This window comes from Pan troglodytes, chromosome 3 (assembly GCF_028858775.2).
Source record: "Pan troglodytes isolate AG18354 chromosome 3, NHGRI_mPanTro3-v2.0_pri, whole genome shotgun sequence".
Classification (NCBI taxonomy): Eukaryota; Metazoa; Chordata; class Mammalia; order Primates; family Hominidae; genus Pan; species Pan troglodytes.
The window spans coordinates 160,601,318-160,622,551 of record NC_072401.2 but is presented as its reverse complement, the minus strand read 5'-3'; the positions used below and the strand labels follow the sequence as shown (position 1 = coordinate 160,622,551).

The 21,234-nt window shown below is 42.7% G+C and overlaps 1 protein-coding gene across 8 annotated transcripts in view; it reads right to left on the bottom strand.

The window, feature by feature from the left end:
- Positions 1–21,234, bottom strand: part of FNIP2 (folliculin interacting protein 2) — a 137,551-nt gene that overhangs the window by 51,626 nt on the left and 64,691 nt on the right. For all 8 annotated transcript variants that reach the window (XM_001146477.6, XM_009448478.4, XM_063809975.1 and 5 more), the window contains 2 exons: positions 19,721–19,792; positions 1,676–1,805 (listed from right to left, as the gene is read on the bottom strand). In XM_001146477.6, the coding sequence (XP_001146477.2) occupies positions 1,676–1,805; positions 19,721–19,792 (202 nt within the window). The remainder of the gene's footprint in view (positions 1–1,675; positions 1,806–19,720; positions 19,793–21,234) is intronic.

Sequence of the window (21,234 nt, the reverse complement as noted above, 5' to 3'; positions counted from 1 at the left end):
CATCAAAAATATTATGTTTGGAATTTATTAGTTTATATTATTATTCATCTATCACTATCATCTCTATTATATCTTACATATAAAGTATTCTTAAAGAAAAACTTTTTTTCTTTTTAGTCCCTTTAATAACTCTTTTCTTGTTTTTTGGGTAAGAGGACCACATTTTTATTTTGCACTGGCCCATAAATTAGGTAGCCAGCCTTGACCATATTCACAACCTTTCTGAATGTAAGATATTTATTTTAGGTGTATTATTTCAACTTTGGATTTAAACCTGAAGGGATAAAAAAACATTTTCAGAAAAGAAATGTTGAAAGAGGATGGTTTCCAAGACCTATCTCTTCCAATAACAGAAGCTGTCATAATGACAGTGAGGATGGTGGCGATGCCGTCTCCTGACAGTTGCAGTAATGGTAATGACAATGACAGCAATAATAATAGTAAATAATTCACATTGGCCACATTTTATTGCCCATATCCTATGTCTTGGTTAAACACCGGACTTGATTTATCTCATTTAACCCTCCCAGCCACACTCCGAAGCTGTGCTAGTATTATTATCATATTGCAGATGACGATGCAACACTCAGAATCCAGGTTAACTTATTCTATCAGACATCTAGTGAGTGACAGAGCTAGGACTTGTGTTCACACAAAATTCCAAGCTTTTAATCATTTCATTCAAAGTCCACCAACCAAAAAGCAGCTTCTTGATGGGTGACAAAGCTATAATTTTTTCTTTCCAGCTAGCTCCCTAAGATTGTGAAAGGAACAGAAGCGAGGCAAGCCACCTGACATGTGCTGCTCACACACCCTGACCCCTCAGTTTCTCAGCTTGTCCCTGCAGTGTCATCTCTTCCAGGAAGGGCTCCCTAATTCCCCCCATGACCATCACTGTATTTTCTCCATCCTGAGTCTCATGGCACTTTATGTCTCCCTGTGATATTTATCATGTACCATCTTGTAAACTATCCAAGTACAGGCACATAGCTGAACTGTCTTATACCTTCACAGATCTCTATGTATGTTGAGTACTAGTCAATTTACTAAATCAGTTAATTGACATGTGAATTTTTATAGGTACATATAAAAATTCCACTTCAAGTATTTGGATTGTAGGAAGAACAAGTTGGAAGCTATGAATGTAACATCAAATGTACATTTTGCACACAAAACCAGCTGAAATAAAGATAGAAAATACCTAGATGCCATCTCTATTTAAAATCATGTTCATATCTGTTTAGTTGAAGAATTTACATTTTACAAAGAGAATATATCACAAACCCTTGACTTCATATATTTTTGAATACCACACTGGTATCACTGTAGCCAAGGAAGAGATTGATCCACCCTTCATTACTTATACAAGCTACATCTGGAAGGGACTCAATTTAAAGAGAGCACACCATTTTAAATGAACACCCAATCTAGCTCAACATGATACAACTACCCAGATACTTACCAGTGTCTTCCAAAGGAGGAGATTTTAAAATTTCAGCTTTTATTTATTCTTCCCTTTAGAACTTCCAATTTGTAAACTTTCAGGCTCAGCTGAAGCTAATAAAAAAGTTTTGGTTCTTTTTCCACTGACAATAGGCACAAACAGCCTCCCTGCCAGTTTCATCAAGCTGCCTACACTCCTACTTTTCTCAGCAAGAGGAAACTTGCAACTCACCTTCTTGGGATGATGCCATTTTCCAAACTTGTTGTCTGACTTCGAAGCCAGCGGCGCTGGTAACTGCTGGAAGAAGATGTAGAGGAGCTTGGAGATGGGAAAGGAGTGATCAAAAGACTGCTTAGTGAGGCTGTAGGAAGAATTTGGAATTTGAAAGTTGAGGTAAATTAGTCCTTATGTAGCTACATAATGCACAACATTAAGAATGTATTTAATATCACTGAACTCTACATTTATTATGTATTTAATATCACTAAACTGTATACTTCGCCATTAAAAAAATGAGAAAACCCGCAATTACCTTTGCACCAACCTAATAAAATGGTTGAGATGGTAAATTTTATATTATATGTATTTTAATACAATCCAAAAATTGGAAAAAAAATATCTATGCCAAGTAATCTAAAATTTCAGGTTCTACCAGTCATATCCAGCAGGGGGAGACTATAATTTCTCTCTTCCTAAGATTTCTGAACAGCAAAGAAAACATCCTTTAAAAAGGAACACAAATTAAAGGAAATAAAAGTCACAGATGTAGCAAGTGCATAAATTAGCAGGCTCATATTACAAATGCAAAATAATCATTACTCAGACTGTAGATTGCAGATTTCTACTAAAATGGTCCACACAACATAACTATATTGCCACCTGGTAACTAATGCCATACATAATGCTTACTTTACACGTATTTCCTCCTGAGTAATCCTTCACTCTATGCTTTGAGGTAAAATTAGGCAAATAAGTTTTTTCCCCATCTAGTATCCTGTCTCCCAAACTTCATCTCCGTATATACAATACTTATCCTTCTTCCCTCCAGCCCCCACTGCTACTCTGCTGTCTGTGAAAAAGAAACCTCTACTCTCCAATATGCTTTCTGCTTGGATTACTTATTTGCCTCTGAACCTTTCTCTGCTTCCTCCTGCTACATATTAGATGCCTACACCTGTGTCTCAGGAAGTATGAGCTGACAGTGCCATCCCAGACTTTTCTAACAGGCAGGGAGGAGGGACTAGTCCCTCTCAGGTAGGCAAAGGGTTTCTTTCAAGTCAAGCTGCTTGATGAACATCTACTGGTTTGAAAGAATGGAAGAAAACAGACTTGTTCTGCTTTTACTTCCCTAAGGCTAAGGAATTAGACATTGAAATGTCACTCAGTCCAGTGGAAAATAAAATAGGGTGCTACAGATGGCCAGTCAACATTTTCTGAAACAAATCACAGGGCAAAGGAAATTGATTTTGGTAAATACAGTATACTATGCTCATGAATATCACTTGATAAAGCAGTGTCTCCACATGAACTATTACATTTATACTTTCGTAGGCAAACGTAAATAACCTGACTTCCCGACCTGAGCTCTTAAATACTACAGGAGTTACTTTGCTATCAACTAATAAGAAATGCCAGGTGTCCTAGGCAACTGGGGTAAGTGGTGGACAAGTCTGTAATAGTATCAATGAACATGATGACTCAAGTTTCTTTCCAAAGCAGAGGTCTCTGAGATGCTTTTCCTTTTATCTAGCTGATATTCACAGAAAATTTGTTTGGTAGGTCTTAATCATCTTTGCATCCATTGTATCCATAACGGTGCCTTGACCACAGTAGGCAATTAGCAAATGCTTCCTGAACGTATGGCACTTTTTCTTTTTTTTTTTAACCAAACTGTTACATGTGCCTGGCCCCAGTAAGCTGACCTGGTTGCCATCTTGAGATCAGACTTAAATCCCCAAAACCAAATCCACATTTCAAGTATCAGTGAACAGGTAATTTTCCTGAGAATTTTGAAAGGAGTTAGAAGAGAGCTTTTCCTTGGAGTCACACAAAATTACTTAATAAAACAACCTAATTAGACGTTTCTGTCCTGCCCCCTAGTTCCTAAAGTCCCCTACAGAATCCAGAAGCCCCCTCCCACATCTCTAGGGTCCTGCCTCTCTCCTTCCCTTATGCTGAGCAAATCAACTTCTGGCAGGCAGAGAACAAGGTTGACAGATGGTACTTGCTGGATAAATACTTTTCTCCTGTCACAGTATTAGGGCTCAGAAAATGGTACCCCAAAATATGGTGCCCTGGCATCCTGAGCACTTTGAACCAAAGGACACTGGAAGGCCTCAGAAGTCAAGTCTGTCTCAGATCTTCTCCTGACCTTCTTTCTCCTGCTCCCCCTCCTCCCTGCAAGGCAAACCACAGAAACTAAAATTCCTCTTCATTAAGGCAAGTCACAGAAACTAGATCCCCTTTTCCCCCAAAGCCAGCCATGAAACCTAGAAATATTACTCTAACATTCCCTTGCCTTTCTATGTAAGAGCTGGCTATAAGGAAATTCTTAGGCCTACTTTATCTGAAAGTAGATCGTTAAGACCCTTAATTCCAGAAGGGGTCCAGTCCTATACCTGACAGGAAGAAATGCCACACAGAGAGGTCAAGAAGAATCAGGATGGGCCCTTGCTAGGTGGGTTTTCCCCTTTGGTCTGTGACTATAAGATCAACCCCCTTTTGTCCAATTACAATTCTACCTGGCTACCCACTCCTTCATCAAATCTAAGCATAAAAAGGGACAGTTTTCCCTTGGGTCTTTGGGTATCTCTGAAGGCTGCCATGTCATATAAAATTTTGATGCATTCTTCAGTATGACAATTGCATTTTTCAACTCCTGAATTTCTGCTTGATTCTTTTTAATTATTTCCATTTCTTCATTAAATATATCTGATAAGATTCTGAATTCCTTCTGTGTTCTCTTGAATTTTGAGTTTCTTCAACACAGCTATTTTGAATTCTTTGTCTGAAAGGTCACATATCTCTGTCTCTCCAGGACTGGCCCCTGGTGCTGTATTTAGTCCATTTGGTGAGGTAACGTGATCCTGGATGGTCTTTATGCTTGTGGATGTCAGTCAATGTCTGGGCATTGAAGAGTTAGGTATTGATTGTAGTCTTCACAATCTGGGCTTGTCTGTACCCACCCTTCTTGGGCAGGCTTTCCAAATATTTGAAGGGACTTGGGTATTGTGATCTAAGTTTTTGGTCGCTGCAGCTGTATCTGAACAAGCCAGCTGACACTGTGCTCCCCTTGGCTGATCTTGGATAAGATCTAGAAGAATTCTCTGGATTACCAGGCAAAGACTCTTGTTCTCTTCCTTTACTTTGTCCCAAACAAATGGAGTCTCTTTCTCTCTCTGCTGAGCTGCCTAGAGCTGGAGGAGGGGTGAAACAAACATCCCTGTGACCACCACCATTGAGACTGCATTGGGGCAGACCTGAAGCCAGCACAGCACCGGGTGTTGCCCAAGGCCTGCTGCAACTACTACCTGGTTACCGTCTATGTTTGCTCAAGACCTAGGGCTCTAAAATCAGCAGGTGGTGAAGCCAGCCAGGCTTGTGTCCTTCCCTCAAAGGTGGCAAGTTCCCCCTGGTGAGTCCAGAGATGCTGTCTGTGAGCCAATGCCTGGAGTCAGAAACCTTACGAATCTACCTGGTGTTCTGTTCTGCTGCAGCTGGGCTGGCACCCAAGCCACAAGACAAAGTCATTCCAACTCTTCCCTCCCCTGTCCCCAGGCAGAGGAGTCTCTCTCCATGTCCACCACCACCACAGGCCTATAGTGGCTACTGCCAGCCTATAGCAATGTTCACTTAACGCCCAAGGGCTCTTCAGTCAGCTTATGGTGAATGCTGCCAGGCCTGGGACTCACCCTTAGGGCAGTGGGCTCCCCTCTGGCCCAGGGCAGGTCCATAGATGCTATCCAAGAGCCAATGTCTGGAACTGAGGACCCTAAGTGCCTGCTTGGTGCTCTACCCCACTATGGCCAAGCTGGTACCACTTTTCTCAAGCATAAGGGGCCTCTCCTCAAAGCCACCACAGCAGTGACTGTGCTAGGTCATGTCACATCTCAGAGTCTCACCCAGGGCCTTAAGTCAGCAGGTGATGAATCCTGCCAGTACTGGGTCCTTCCCTTCAAGGCAGCAGGTTCCTCTGTGCCCAGGCTGTGTCTGAAAATGTTGTCTGGGAGCTAGGGCCTAGAATAGGCACCTCATGACATTGCCCAGTGCTCTATCCTACTGTGTCTGAGCTGGTATCCAAGTTGCAAGACAAAGTCCTCTTTACTGTTCCCTCTCCTCTCCAAGTGGAAGAAAGGAGTCTCTCCTGGAGCTACCAACTACACTGCCTGGGGTTGGGAGATAGGTGGCACAAGCATTCCCTTAGTTGCCACGGCTGGTGTATCACTAAGCCATGTGCACCCCAAGTCCACTGGCTCTGAGCCCAGCACAGCATCAGAACTGGCCCAGGAGTTGCAGTCCTTGTGGTCTAGACAGCCTTTCAAGTTTATTTATTTAGGACCCCAGAGCACTTTAGTCCGTGGCGGCAAGGCTTTCTGTAACACAAGTTCCAGCTGCTGGGATGGGCGTTTCCTTCTGGCTAGGGCTGGAGTAAGTGCTCTGTGGGCACCAGCTGAGCTCTGCCTGGTGTTGGCAGCACTGCATTCCAATGCAAAGTTTCTCCCCAAGTGCACAGATTCCCTTTCTGCACCACACGTCCAGGGGATTGGGGAGGGATGGTGCTGGCAATTCAAGACTGTCTCGCCTACCCTCCCACCCTCTATGAAGTTAAAAGCAGGTTCTGTGATAGTTCACCTGATTTTTGATTTTTATGAAGTTGTTTTTTTTGTGTGTGGATAGTTTTTAAATTTGGGGTTCCTGCAGGGAGGACGATCGGTGGAGGCTTCCATTCAGCCATCGTGCTCTGCCTCCTCTTCACGTAAAATTTTGATTAAATCATTTGTTACGCTTTTCTCTTAACCTGTATTTTGTTACAGGTGTGTCGGCTATGACCCTTAAGAGGGGTGAGAAAAGGTATCACACCCTTTCTGCCCCTACAACACAAGACAGAGAAGACCCTGAGGTCCAATTTATTCTGGAAATTATCTGTATTATATAATTCAGGTTAGCAAACTGAGTAGGAGTCCAGGCTCCTAGTTCAAATCCTGCTTCTGTGTCTAGTAGCTGTGACACATGGCCAGCAGTTTACTTAACGTGTCAGCTCTCTCATCTGTAAAACGGGGACAATAAAGTACCACACCTCAGTATTTTTCATGAAAGCTACTATCTGCTAGCGGATTCTGAATTGTCTAGTGGATCAAAACCAACATTTAAAAAAACAGAAAAGAAAACAGAGTATATTGCACTGTTAATATTAATCCATGAAACTTCTCTGTAATATATAAAGATGTTTCTTACTAGATCATGATGTAAAATGCATTAGCATGGGTTGCAGACCAAAGAAAAATTTGAAAAAACAGCTATTTCATAAGCTTCCTGTGAAGATTAAACAAATCAATACGCATACAACACTTAACCCAGTCACCCACACGATAAATGTTAGCCTTTCACTCCTTCTAATCATTCTCGGAAAAGGTGGGCCAAGTAAGACAACTTGGTGTACTAGAAGATTATTAGTTCTAATTAGTTAATTATGAGAAGAACTTATAACTTGTAAAAGAGACATAACAAGAGAAGGCAAAAAATCAAAGAGAACATTCCTTTTTTCCTGCTGAATGACACTTTTTATGGCATGCAAATGAGACAGTTTATATTACAGTGTTGGCTTAGTGCTATCCAGCATTTCCTCATCAAAAGTATTTTAAGATTTTTATGTAAAAGTGCTGCGGCACATCATTGTTAATCATATACTCTAGATAACAATTCAGTACAACTTTCAAATGCAAGAGGACTAACCTTAACCTGAAAACAATTGCCATTTTCATGGCAAAAGGGTGGATTCAGTCAACATCAGTGTATCTGAATGTTGGCCTGGCTCACTATCTGAATGGCAGGGCCTTCTGATGCAATGCATGCAATGCTCGAGTGCTAGTATACATCTGAGCCACCTGGGGAGCTTGTTTAAAAAGAAAGCTTCATGAAGGTGGTGGTGCAAGCATGTTGTCCAGTAACTTGGTGGCCTGAGGCAGGAGGATAGCTCAAGCCCAGAGGATCGCTTGAGCCTAGGAGCTTGAGTCCAGCCTAAACAACATAGTCAGACCTCATCTCTTTAAAAAGAGAAAGACAAGACAGCAACATGGGCTCTCCCCTAGTTGACTCACTACCTTTGGAATACGGCCTAGCATCTACATGATAATGAAAAGAACTTTTGCATGTGTTCAGTGCTAGCTGTGCCTCCAGTTAACTCTATGTACTGGATAAAGAAATTCTCCAATTGGTACCTCAGTTATCAAATGCCAAGACTTTTAGTTAAATTATTCACAGGCTCGGTTTCAGTTTTAAAAGTGCTATATCTAAATGTTCCTTAATATTTTTAGGAGCTTTTCTTTTACAATACTTTTATAATTAGAAAAAAGTTAATGCATATAGGTTGCAAATACTTTGGCAGTTTTGTGCATTAAGAAGAAAATTAAAATTAACACTAGTCCCATCACCAGATTACTGTTAACATTTTATATCTGGTTAACGCCCAGCTTAAACACAACTGTGCTTTTGTCCCCACCCTCCTATCTAAGGAGGTATCTTCAACTAGCATCCATTTATACCTGCAGAGATTAACAACAAGAAAAGAGAATCAATCTAAAGATTTTAAAATGCTGCTTGCTGCTGTTCCTGGCATGTGCCAATCAAGTTCAAGATTAATGTTTGACTTTCTCTGCAAAAAAATTTTTGCTACTTGTGACAGTTTACTAGAAAACACTGTAGTGATTATTTGATGAAAGAATTTAGATTTGACCAAATAAGGCCCTGAAGCTCTTAAATCAAACCCATTCACTCAACGAATATTTACTGAACACGTACTAAGTGCCTGCACCATGCTAGGGACCTAGGATGGAAACTGAAAGGACATAGGCAGAGTAGTTGCCCTTAAGAGACTTACACTCACGGAATAAATAAGATTATTTCAGACAGTGGTAACTACTATAAAAATAAGTTACCATGATTTTCTCTAAGTAACTAGCACAAAGGTTTTTGGGGGTGGTAGAGGTAAATTCTTTAATCAGTGGTCGACAACACCTTTATGAAAATGGGTCATCTCAACTGAGACTTAAATGCCAACAAAAGCCAGCCATGGAAAAGGCTCAAAGGGAGGACATCCCAGACATTCTATATGAAAAGAACCAGATAATATCAATATTTACCAAAAAAAAAAATCCAAGCATACTCCTACTTATATATATGGATGGATTTATTTTCCCCCCCTCATTCAAATATTCATTGAGCATCTACTATATGCCAGGTACTATATGAGCTGCTGGGAACAGATCTGTTAATATGACAGATTGGGTAGGTTTCTGCCCTCATGGAGCTCACACTCTGAGGGAGAAGAAGAACAAACAAAAGTCTTCAAGGATTTAACAACATAACCACATAATGTGGTAAGTCGAGAAAGAAGGTGCAGAAGTCAAGCACTCAGAAGCAGCTCCAGTTTCTTCAAAGGAAAAAGTTTTGAGGTTGGCTTATTTATTCTGCCGAAAAATGTGATCACAGTTCCAAACAGGCAGCACCCTCAGACTTTGTCCAGGAAATAGGGCTACAGCAAATGATCAGGGCAGGACCCTAGAACAGATCTATGCCCTGCCAAGCATTTTCACTTGCAAGGAGACATCTAGGGAAAGGATGCTGCAGAGAACTCCTAACTCTTCTCTGTCTTCAGCAGCCATTCAAATACATGTGGAAACAATCCCATCAAAATAAAAAATGTATCAGTGGGATCAGACCCCTTATTTCCTCTCCAGGCTCATTCTGCACCACTCTCCCATCCCCACGATACATCTTTGCACTAGCCCTAGCCCTTCCCGTACCTAAGATGCTCTTTGTTGTGATCTTCACATAGTTGGTCCCTACTGCCATTCAAGTCTCAGCTGAAATGTCATCTTCTCAGAGAGGCCTTCCATAAGTTTTCTTTTCCTCAGTGGTAAGTGGTTGCCTACATTTTATTGTCTATTATCTGTCTCTCCTTTATTGAATATAAAATCTGTGAGATCAGGGATAATATCCATTTGACCACTGATCTATTCTCATATCCTAGAAAAAAATGTCCGCCACATGAGATGCTCAAGAAACGCTGCTGGATGAAGAATGAGCAAACAGTATGTGCAGGATGACAGTGATACCCATCTCTTCAAGTGTGACAGAAATGAAGCATTAGAGAAACACATTTCTGGACAGAATTCGAATACTGAATTTGTTAAAAGTTTCCTGTGGCCAACACAGTATATACGGCATTTAGATTTTCTTTTTTCCCGTCTTCATTAAAAACAATTTTTTGGATGGCATAAGTGATAGTATGGCTCTGAATCTGAGCACTTTTTATATATGTTTGACACAGGGGGTATTACATCCACAACACAATAATGATCTTTGTTTACTGTAATATGACACTACTTATCTTCAAGTTTTAGCTTGAAACACTGGCAAAAATACAAGGTTCCTCGAAGTTTAGCAATTGTATTTCTCAACACACAAACACAGGAGCATTTAAAAGCTAAATGAGTATAGCTGTAATTATTGTCTAGCAGGAAAATTTCATTTAAAATAAACCAAAAATGTTAATAGGAAAATCAAATTATAAGGAATACATTATAGTTCCCAAATCACAAAATGATTTTAGCACTTTAAAGGGTCCTCAAAAGCCAAACAGGTACTTTAAAGTTTTAATAAAATTCCTATAAAGGCCCTTTAATAAAAAGCCAATGTTCTTACCACCTTGATTTCAAAACATCTTAAATTTTTTCCTTTTTAAAAAATTTGTAGCGTGAACCCGGGAGGCGGAGCTTGCAGTGAGCCGAGATCGCGCCACTGCACTCCAGCCTGGGCGACAGAGCGAGACTCCGTCTCAAAAAAAAAAAAAAAATTTGTATAATTAAAAAAAATTTATACAAAGGTTGTAAAAATTTATAAGGGGTACAAGTGCAGTTTTGTTATGTGGATATGTTGTATGGTAAAACACCTTAAATTTTAATTTATCTAAGGTATAAACGCTAGCCACCTTGGTAACCAACTCACTCTGCACATTTATATGTCAAATTATTCTAGTGTCCTATGTCTTTTATTTATAGTTTGGGCTCTAAGAAAGAGGTGTCTACAAAAGACTTATGGAGGGCATAAAAATGTGGTCCTTTATTATTTCATTTAAGTAAAAGTTATTTAGTCTGGCTCCACGAAGGATTTTAATTCAAGTTACACTAAACTTATAGATTAATTTGCAGAATTTGATGTATCGCTCCATTTATTTAGGTCTTTTAATATAAGTTATTACAATTTCTCAATACCAGTATCACATATTTTTTCTTAGATTTATTCCTTTATCCCTTATAGTTTTTATTGCTATCTGCATTACTTTCTAATTTTTCTTAAACAGGTATGTAAGAATGCAAATTTAGAGAGGAAAAAGCTAAGGCAAAAGACCAAATAAATTTGTGGAAATGAGAAAGATAAATATCCATGCCAGGAAAATACCAAACATCTGAAATAGGAGAAATATAAAGAAATAAGAAACTGAGCCACACTACAGATTATCAAGCTCACATATATAAAGACAAGGCAAAGCAAGGCTAAGGCCAAGGCCAAGATTCGACGGTTAAGATACAACCAGGCATTTTTAGATTTGGATAGTTTATTACTTACATAGACAGTGAAAAGAAGAATAAGCCAAAGGTGCCAGCTCCCAGTGATCTTTGCCCCATACATCAAAAAGGACAACACCAACACAAAAGGGGCCAGATGCCTACAAGGCAAGTTGTGGGATATCCCGTTGCTGGGGAGTCAGTTCTAGACTGCAGCTACACGCTTTTATATATTGCAGCTCTAGTCTGAGGCGGGTAGGGCAGAAAGTCCCATACCTCATCAGAACTCTGGAGTGGATGAGAAACTATCATGACAGCCTCCCGGGGAAGGTAGGGAAGTGTTCCAAGAGGATCAAGTTGTACTGCCAGGGCTCAGATAAGATGCAGCTTAAGCCTTTGCCTGTATGGAATTGTGCAAGGTCAATGGGGTGTCACAGCCTTTTCCCTGACACAAAGAATAAATAAAAACAGTACCCTCCTTTGCTCTTGCTCCTCTCTACAAAGCACTCTATCAGTTCAGTTGGTGAAGGGTTCAAGTACAAACGGGATGCCATCCTTCATTATTCAATGGTCCCACACTGTAATAAAGAACCTGACTTGTTTCTTGATGTTCAACTCCTGATAGCTTTTAAGCTTTACCCTCCTCTCCCTCTTCCCTTTCTGCTCCACACCTGGGCAAACTGATGAGGAAAGCCCAGGTGCTCACTCCTTTGGTACCAGTGAGAATTTCAAACCATATGCAGGAACCCTCACCCCAGCCTTATCTCGCAACCACCATAAAAGCCCCAGTGTAATCTCCTGTCCCATTCTCTGAAGACATTCTCCAGCCAGCTCGAGAAGCCTGTTGTCTCCCCAGAACAGCCTCATTATGTGAGTAATAAACCTTTTCATATCCTCTTGGTGTGTGCATGTAGAGTCATCAATCTTGACATCTATACCAAATTTTGGATGGTTATACATCCTGTATCTGCAGAGTGACCAAAACACATGTCTTATCTGAACACTATGATAATGTAGATTCTTACCCTGAAAGTTCATTTCAAAGCATTTAAATAAAAATGTTTAAAAGTATATATTGTAAGTTCTCCTTATACTGACTTTCTTTATTTTACCACTTTTAAGAACAGAGGAAATGCAGTTGCAGACAGAATGGAAAAAGTATTTTTCTTATCAATGATGTGAACACCTTGACGAGGAAGAGTTTAAAGCTGAATTCAGGTCAACAGACAAGGCTTGATGACACTGGTCTCAATCCCAGCCCTCTGAACCTTACTCTACTCATGTACTCAAGACTTCCAAACTTTAGCTTCTGGCTGGGCACGGTGGCTCATGCCTGTAATCCCAGCACTTTGGGAGACTGAGGTGGGTGGATCACCTGAGGTCAGGAGTTCGAGACCAGCCTGGCCAACATGGCAAAACTCCATTTCTACTGAAAATACAAAAATTAGCTGAGTGTGGTGGTGTGCGCCTGTGATTTCAGCTACTTGGGAGGCTGAGGCAGGAGAATAGCTTGAACCTGGGAGACGGAGGTTGCAGTGAGCCGAGATTGCGCCACTGCACTCCAGCCTGGGTGACAAAGCGAGACCTTGTCTCAAAACAACAACAACAACAACAACAAAAAACCACCAAATTTTAGCTTCTACTCCAACCCATCTCACTAGAGCCAGTTTCCTATTTCTAAATTACAGCTGACTATGCACAACTGGAGAACATGTAAACATTTCCAGGTAAAAATGTATCCCAATCTCTGTAGCTAGAAAATTATCTCAGTATCTGTCTCCCCGACCTGGCCTCCTGCTTTCCCTGTACTGGGTAATGCTCACCTTCCACTTGCTTTCTCAGGTTAGAAACTGGAGATGCATCCTTGGTTCCTCCTTCCTCCTCCATAACCTGTGTCCCATTTATCACTGAAGTTTGCTGATGCAACCTCCTAGGATGGCTGAAACCCAACCCTCTTCTCTCCCAAGACCCTACTTGAAAATTCCTAATGGGAACCACTAGAATAACCCCTTAAAAAGCTATCTTTTGGATCTGTATATGTAAAGAAGACATATTCAAAATATCCAAAAGAGAATACAATGAGGATGCATTTCCCTCCATACCTGCCCCAGCTTGTGCTGCTTTTTCCAAAGACATTCTATAAGTGGAGAAATGGCTGATTCTAGGACGGGGATAGGAAATACACAAGATGACTCTGGAGCATCTTGTCTTGCCAGAAAGTAAGGAAGTGCTCAAAATACTCACCCCAACCCCTCACAGACAGAGGTATGTTAAAGGAGCATGGGAGCCTACTGAGAGAGCTCCCAATGGTCAAAACCGAAACAATTTGAGCAACAAACAAATGAAGTTGTGGGGTGCTGTGGCTCATGCCTGTAACCCCAATATTTTGGGAGTCTGAGGTGGGAAAATTGCTTGAGCCCAGGAGTTTGAGACCAGCCTGGGCAACATAGTGGGGCCTTGTTTCAACATAAGAGAAAAAAAAAAAAATTCTGAGTGTGGTGGTGCATGACTGTAGTCCCAGCTACTCAGGGGGCTGAGGAGGGAGGATCCCTTGTGCCCAGGAGTTCGAGGCTGCAGTGATGCAGTGAGCTATGATCACACAAGAGCACTCCAGCTTAGGTTCAAGCAAGACCGTCTCCAAAAAATAAATAAATAAATAATAGAAATGAAGTAGTATTGGGTTTTAGCCAAAAGTGAAAAATAAATATCTTTGAGTCCATAGTAGAATAATGACTAAACAAATAAATGGGAGAAGAGACATATCTCCACGCAGGAGAAGTCCAAATAATTTATGTAGGTACTCTGTCCTCAAGGAAGGGCAGCATAATTCCCCACCCCTTAGGTATGGGGTAAGCATCCTGACTTCTTTCCAAAGTACACAGCCTGGACAGGAGGAAATAAAGAGCAACTTTACAGTGGAGAAACTGACAAACACTTCCTCAGCCAGGTAATCAAGAACCATATTAACAGTCATAAATAATGTTGGTGGTATATACCCTTATAGGATGTGATGAAAATGGCACTTTACTTCTATGATCTTCCTTCCCCAAACCCACAACCTCAGTGTAATCATGAGAAAAACATTAAATTCTAATAATGGGGCAATCTACAAAATACCTAACCAGTACTCCTCAAGATTACCAAAAACAAAGAAAATCTGAGAAACCACCACAGCTAAGAGAAGCCTGAAGAACATGACAACTAAGTGTAATGTCCCAGAACCAGAAAAGGCTATTAGATGAAAAACTAAGGAAATAAAAAAAAACTGTGGCTCTCCCTCTCCCTCTCCCCCCCTCCCTCTCCCTCTCCCCATGGTCTCCCTCTCCCTCTCTTTCCACAGTCTCCCACTGATGCCGAGCCGAAGCTGGACTGTACTGCTGCCATCTTGGCTCACTGCAGCCTCCCTGCCTGATTCTCCTGCCTCAGCCTGCCGAGTGCCTGCGATTGCAGGCGTGCGCCACCACGCCTGACTGGTTTTCGTATTTTTTTGGTGGAGACGGGGTTTCGCTGTGTTGGCCGGGCTGGTCTCCAGCTCCTAACTGCGAGTGATCCGCCAGCCTCGGCCTCCCGAGGTGCCAGGATTGCAGACAGAGTCTGGTTCACTCAGTGCTCAGTGGTGCCCAGGCTGGAGTGCAGTGGTGTGATCTCGGCTCGCTACAACCTCCACCTCCCAGCCGCCTGCCTTGGCCTCCCAAAGTGCCGAGATTGCAGCCTCTGCCTGGCCGCCACCCCGTCTGGGAAGTGAGGAGCGTCTCTGCCTGGCCGCCCATCGTCTGGGACGTGAGGAGCCCCTCTGCCTGGCTACCCAGTCTGGAAAGAGAGGAGCGTCTCTGCCCGGCCGCCATCCCATCTAGGAAGTGAGGAGCGCCTCTTCCCGGCCGCCATCCCATCTAGGAAGTGAGGAGCGTCTCTGCCCGGCCGCCCATCGTCTGAGATGTGGGGAGCGCCTCTGCCCCGCCGCCCCGTCTGGGATGTGAGGAGCGCCTCTACCCAGCCGCGACCCCATCTGGGAGGTGAGGAGCGTCTCTGCCCAGCCGCCCCGTCTGAGAAGTGAGGAGACCCTCCGCCTGGCAACTGCCCCATATGAGAAGTGAGGAGCCCCTCCGCCCGGCAGCCACCCCGTCTGGGAAGTGAGGAGCTCTCTGCCCGGCAGCCACCCCATCCGGGAGAGAGGTGGGGGTCAGCCCCCGCCAGGCCAGCCGCCCCGTCTGGGAGGGAGGTGGGGGGATCAGCCCCCCACCCGGCCAGCCGCCCCGTCCGGGAGGTGAGGGGCGCCTCTGCCCGGCCGCCCCTACTGGGAAGTGAGGAGCCCCTCTGCCCGGCCAGCCGCCCCGTCCGGGAGAGAGGTGTGGGGGTCAACCCCCTGCCCGGCCAGCCGCCCCATCTGGGAGGCGAGGGGCACCTCTGCCCGGCCGCCCCTACTGGGAAGTGAGGAGCCCCTCTGCCCGGCCAGCCGCCCCTTCCGGGAAGGAGGTGGGGGGGTCAGCCCCCCGCCCGGCCAGCCGCCCCGTCCGGGAGGGAGGTGGGGGGGTCAGCCCCCCGCCCGGCCAGCCGCCCCGTCCGGGAGGGAGGTGGGGGGGTCAGCCCCCCGCCCGGCCAGCCGCCCCGTCCGGGAGGTGAGTGGCGCCTCTGCCCGGCCACCCCTACTGGGAAGTGAGGAGCCCCTCTGCCCGGCCACCACCCCGTCTGGGAGGTGTACCCAACAGCTCATTGAGAACGGGCCATGATGACAATGGCGGTTTTGTGGAATAGAAAGGGGGGAAAGGCGGGGAAAGGATTGAGAAATCGGATGGTTGCCATGTCTGTGTAGAAAGAGGTAGACACGGGAGACTTTTCATTTTGTTCTGTACTAAGAAAAATTCTTCTGCCTTGTGATCCTGTTGATCGGTGACCCTACCCCCAACCCTGTGCTCTCTGAAACATGTGCTGTGTCCACTCAGGGTTAAATGGATTAAGGGTGGTGCAAGATGTGCTTTGTTAAACAGATGCTTGAAGGCAGCATGCTCGTTAAGAGTCATCACCACTCCCTAATCTCAAGTACCCAGGGACACAAACACTGCGGAAGGCCGCAGGGTCCTCTGCATAGGAAAACCAGAGACCTTTGTTCACTTGTTTATCTGCTGACCCTCCCTCCACTATTGTCCTATGACCCTGCCAAATCCCCCTCTGTGAGAAACACCCAAGAATGATCAATTAAAAAAAAAAAAAAAACAAAAAAAAAAAACTGTGGACTTTAGCTAATAGTAATGTATCAGTATTGGTTCATTAATTGTAACAAATATACCATACTAATATAAGATGTTAATAATAGGGTAAACTGAGTGCAGGTTATATGGGAACTCTTGTACTACCTTCTCAATTTTTCTGTAAGTCTAAAACTGTTCTAGAAAATAAAACTATTTTTAAAAATTTCCCCATTTATCAACTATTTGGACAGGAAGTTAAAAATTGCAGGCCTAGGCTAGGCATGGTGGCTCACACCTATAATCTCAGCACTTTGGGAGGCTAAGGTGGGTGGACTGCTTGAGCTCAGGAATTCCAGACCAGCCTGAGCAACATGGAGAAACTCCATCTCTACCAAAAATATAAAAATTAGCCAGGTGTGGTGGTATATACCTGTAGTCCTAGCTACTTGTGAGGCTGAGGTGGGAGGATGGCTTAAGCCTGGGAAACAGAGGTTACAGTGAGCCAAGACTGTGCCACTGCACGCCAGCCTGGGCAACAGAGCCAGAAAAAAAAAAAAAAAAGCAGGCCTAAAAGAGAATAAATAATATCTTTATGTCTTTAATTTCTCTACATCTTCTACTGCTAACTTAACTCTCACACTTGGAGCTCCTGCTCTGTTTCAGAACTTGGGCCTTCATCCCTACACAATTTTAGATGGGTATAAGGAGATGAAATCTTAGAGAACAAATTATAGTGTGAACATAAAGAGTTCTTACATTAAAAGAGTGTTAAATGCCACCACCGGTGTGAAGCTCACACTAGTCTTGACGTGGACTCTGTGACTTCTGAACCACTCCCAGGTATGATATCTGAAGGTAAACACATCTACCAGGATAGCAGGGAGAGCAGAATGCCACTCAGAGCCATTTGCAGCCCTCTCCACCATCTGTGCTCCCTTCCTCCCAACAGGAGAACCGGAGACTGGAAGTAAAGACTGCCCAGAATACAAGTCAAACTACCAAGGAAAGCCAGCCTTCTCCAGCTTTCAAAATTCACACTGGTATCAACACCTATCCCCCATTCCCTCCAATCTGGTCAGTCCCTAGTTCCTCTCATGGACTGCAAAAAAGCATTCTGATCTGGCTGAATCTTTACTTTTAATCTGACTTTCTACTTTAATTTGAACTTGGCTTCCCAACTTTCCTGTTTCTCAAAGAGCAAGGAAAAGTAGTTTCAGGAGCAATTTAGAATCTGAATACAAAACAAGTAAGATTTCAACCTGTACAACATGAACCATTTATATGAACTATATTATAAACTGAAAAGTTACCTAGGAAAATCCAAACTTTTCCTAATAATGTTTCTTTGTTATTAGGTCCCTCAAATTCCCTGAATCTTTTCTCCACAACAAAAAGGGGCATAAACAAATAAATAAGGTTACAGCTGTGCAGAAACTGTGATGTCAGTGTTCAGAACGGGCCCCAGTAGAATGTTGCTCATCTTTCTTTCACAGAGAGCTAAAGAGCTCCCACCACACAGAGGCAAATATGTTAAATTCTGTCACCCACTAAGACAGCCATTTTGACTAAGAGTGATCTTGGTTCTAGGGGCTGTGCTTCCCACTCCGCGACTTCTGGTAAGGCCCACATCTTCTTGCCAGGAAAGTCAACCATAACAAAGCCCTAGTGCCAGTCCTGACAGGGGCTGGGTCGCGGGTGGTTAAAAAGGCAGGGAGCCGAGCTTTGGGACACTAAGCTCTGTAACACATGCTTATTGTCCTTGAGTAACTGATGGAACTCAGTTATCTGACAGTGTCCCACAAAGACTGGAGGAGTTATCTTCAGCACCATTAAACAGAAACAAAAGCAAAACAGTTTACTTAGTGCTTCATAAGTTTCCCTTTATCTTCTCAGACTTTATGTTATGGCTGTAAGTCAAAATGATACAGGTCCGATCAATGAGTCTCTTTTTTTTTTTTTTGAGACGGAGTCTCTGTTGTCCAGCCTGGAGTACAGTGGCGCAATCTCGGCTCCCTGCAACCTCCGCCTCCCAGGTACAAATGATTCTCGTGCCTCAGCCTCCTGAGTAGCTAGGACTACGGGTATGCGCCACCACGGCTGGCTAATTTCTTTTTTTTTTTTTTGTATTTTTAGTAGAGATGGAGTTTCGCCATGTTGGTCAGGCTGGCCTCAAACTGACCTCAAGTGATCTGCTCGCTTTGGCCTCCCAAAGTGCTGGGATTACAGGGGTGAGCCACTGTGCTCGGCTGACCAATGAGAGTTTCTGACCAAAGGTTCCCAGCTCAACTTTACAGAAAAGATTATGAACACCAAAACACATCAATTTTAACCATAAATAAAATGCTATTACTTTACATTATGTGACATATGTAAACCAAACTGGAGACTCAGTAACAAATCACATTTCATTTAGTAACACAAGAGCAGAGTTGCACAGAGTGGGTTAAAAGGCTCTGAGGCTACACAGGAGCACAAGGACCTTGGAGTAGTGTCTAAGGGGAGGAGCTGGACAGAGAAATGAGTGAAAGGCCAAGAAGAACATCATGTGAGGCCTGCATCCAGTCTGAGCAACGCCTGGCTGGCCCATTTGTTGAAGGTGTCATGTATCACAGGAGAAACCAGCAGGGTGCTCCTAGTCTCACTGGAAGGTAGGGGCTGCCTGTACCATATGTATTCATCAGGCAGAGCACCACACACCACCTCCAGTCCTTGAATTTCAGTTCACTCATTCACCACCCTTCTCTTATAATACAAAATCTCAGATCTGAACCACAAGTCAAAACTCAAAAGAGGTCACATACAAAAGGTGAAACCAAGAGATCCTAAAAGCAGTAACAGAAAGGTTTAGGCCTTGAGGCAAGGAGAGAAGGGTACCTGATAAAATCTAGATCAGCATGTCTCTAGAACAGAAGAAACGGTGACCAGGTCAGCTGGCTGGTCCTCCCACTGTCACAGGACAGATTTACTTCCACAAACCCTTCTCTTCCTCTGAGTCTATACTCAACAGTCAAGCAAGCACATTACTAGTACAATGGGCTCAAGGAAGCTTCACTCTGGAAAGAAATTTCTTAACAAACATTAGTCTCATATAAATTTGAGTGTTAGAAAAAACTAGTTTATGTTGCACAATCACTCATGGATACTGTACATTAAAGTTTCAGATCTTTAGATATGTCAGACTATCTTAGGAAGGAAAAAACAAAGAACAGGATGAGGGTTATCTACCTGTCTTCTACTTTCCCACCTTCCACACCACTGTAGATAGTTCACTCTGTTAGTTAAACCAATAAACAGAGTACAAGTACCTGATCGAGCAATGCCACTGTCCCTGTCTTCATTCTGTCCTCTGCTTGGCATATCAACTGGTGTGCTGTGTGCTAAGATAAAGGAACAAGAAAACCATGTTATTGGGCTCTTCAGAGATAAAGTTTTTAAAATGACTGCAGTAATTTTTAAATTTCAAAGTAGGCTACTGCTACTGATGATTGGCATAAGCTTATAATAGAGATTAACTAGAAGGCAAAATTAAATATATAAAAAGATGATGAGAAGAACAGAGAACCAAGCAACCATCTCATAAAAATCTGCCTGTATTCAATTGTAAGCATACAAACTTTTCTGAGTGATGTTCAACTCTTAAAAAAAAAACTCTGAATAATAAATGATTCGTGTAGTTGATGCAATGAATAAACATTCTCAGGTAGATTTTTTTAAGCTATTTTCCTCATTAGTAGTAGTATTTAAATAGCAATGTATTTTCAAAATGCTTTATAATCAGTTTTGGTAGTAACTGTAGGCGACTTAGGGAAGAGAAATACTTGAAAACCATTTCATAAATTCAAAAAATGTTTCTCTGTTTATAACCCACTCTCTTGGCAGATAGAAAACATTTATACTCATTTTCAAATATTTCTTCCTCCATTTCTTTCCATATACACCCATACACGGTATTATTGTAGAGTTACTTAGAAAAACTCATGTTCTGGCATGAACTGTGGAAAACACTCTGAAGTATTATAGATTTCTAGGAATGCTTCAGATTGACCTAAGCTGTATACTTATTGCGCTAGAAGGTAGATGTGATGCTGCTGTAGTGAAGTTTTAAATGGACAAGCAGCCCAGTGCTCTGCCTGATTATTATACTTGACAGCTATTTTTTGAAGCATGTTTATTTTCACAATTTTAAAGAGAGTATTTAAACGCATTTTCCTCACTCTAAGTAGGTAGGAGCGTGTCAGTTTTATCAGGGTGTCAGTTAACTATGGTGCTTAGCATATTTCAGGCTTTCTGTTCTTTAACAGAAAGGAAAATACCATTTGCTATACTCACAACTTTAAATGTTAGTAATGGAGGTTCCTCACATGTTAATCATGCTAAGACAAGTTAAATCTCAGAGACACCAAGATGACTATACCTGTAAATAACCTAGAAATTGTATTTACACTACTTAAATGAGAGAGGGAGAGAGAGAGAGAGAGAAGTCTTCCATGCTCTTATTAGAGTGACTTTTAATGAAATTCCGTGCAGGTAAGGATGCAGTTGAATAAATGGATAAAAGACACCAAGGCAAAGGGAAACAGTTCATAGTAGCAGAAGAGGCCCAGAAAAATCAGAAAAAAACAATCCTCTTGGAAATACTAAGGGCTCATTTCAGATCAAAATCAGCTTACACTACAGTATTAGCGAAGACATTTACAAGAGAGGTTCATTGGCAGAATTTTCGAAACACCATGGATTTGGCCGCATTTGAAACCAATATCTGTGATCACAAGAGCCCCTTGGATTTCTAGAGAGGCACAAGTAGGATTTTTCCTAAGAA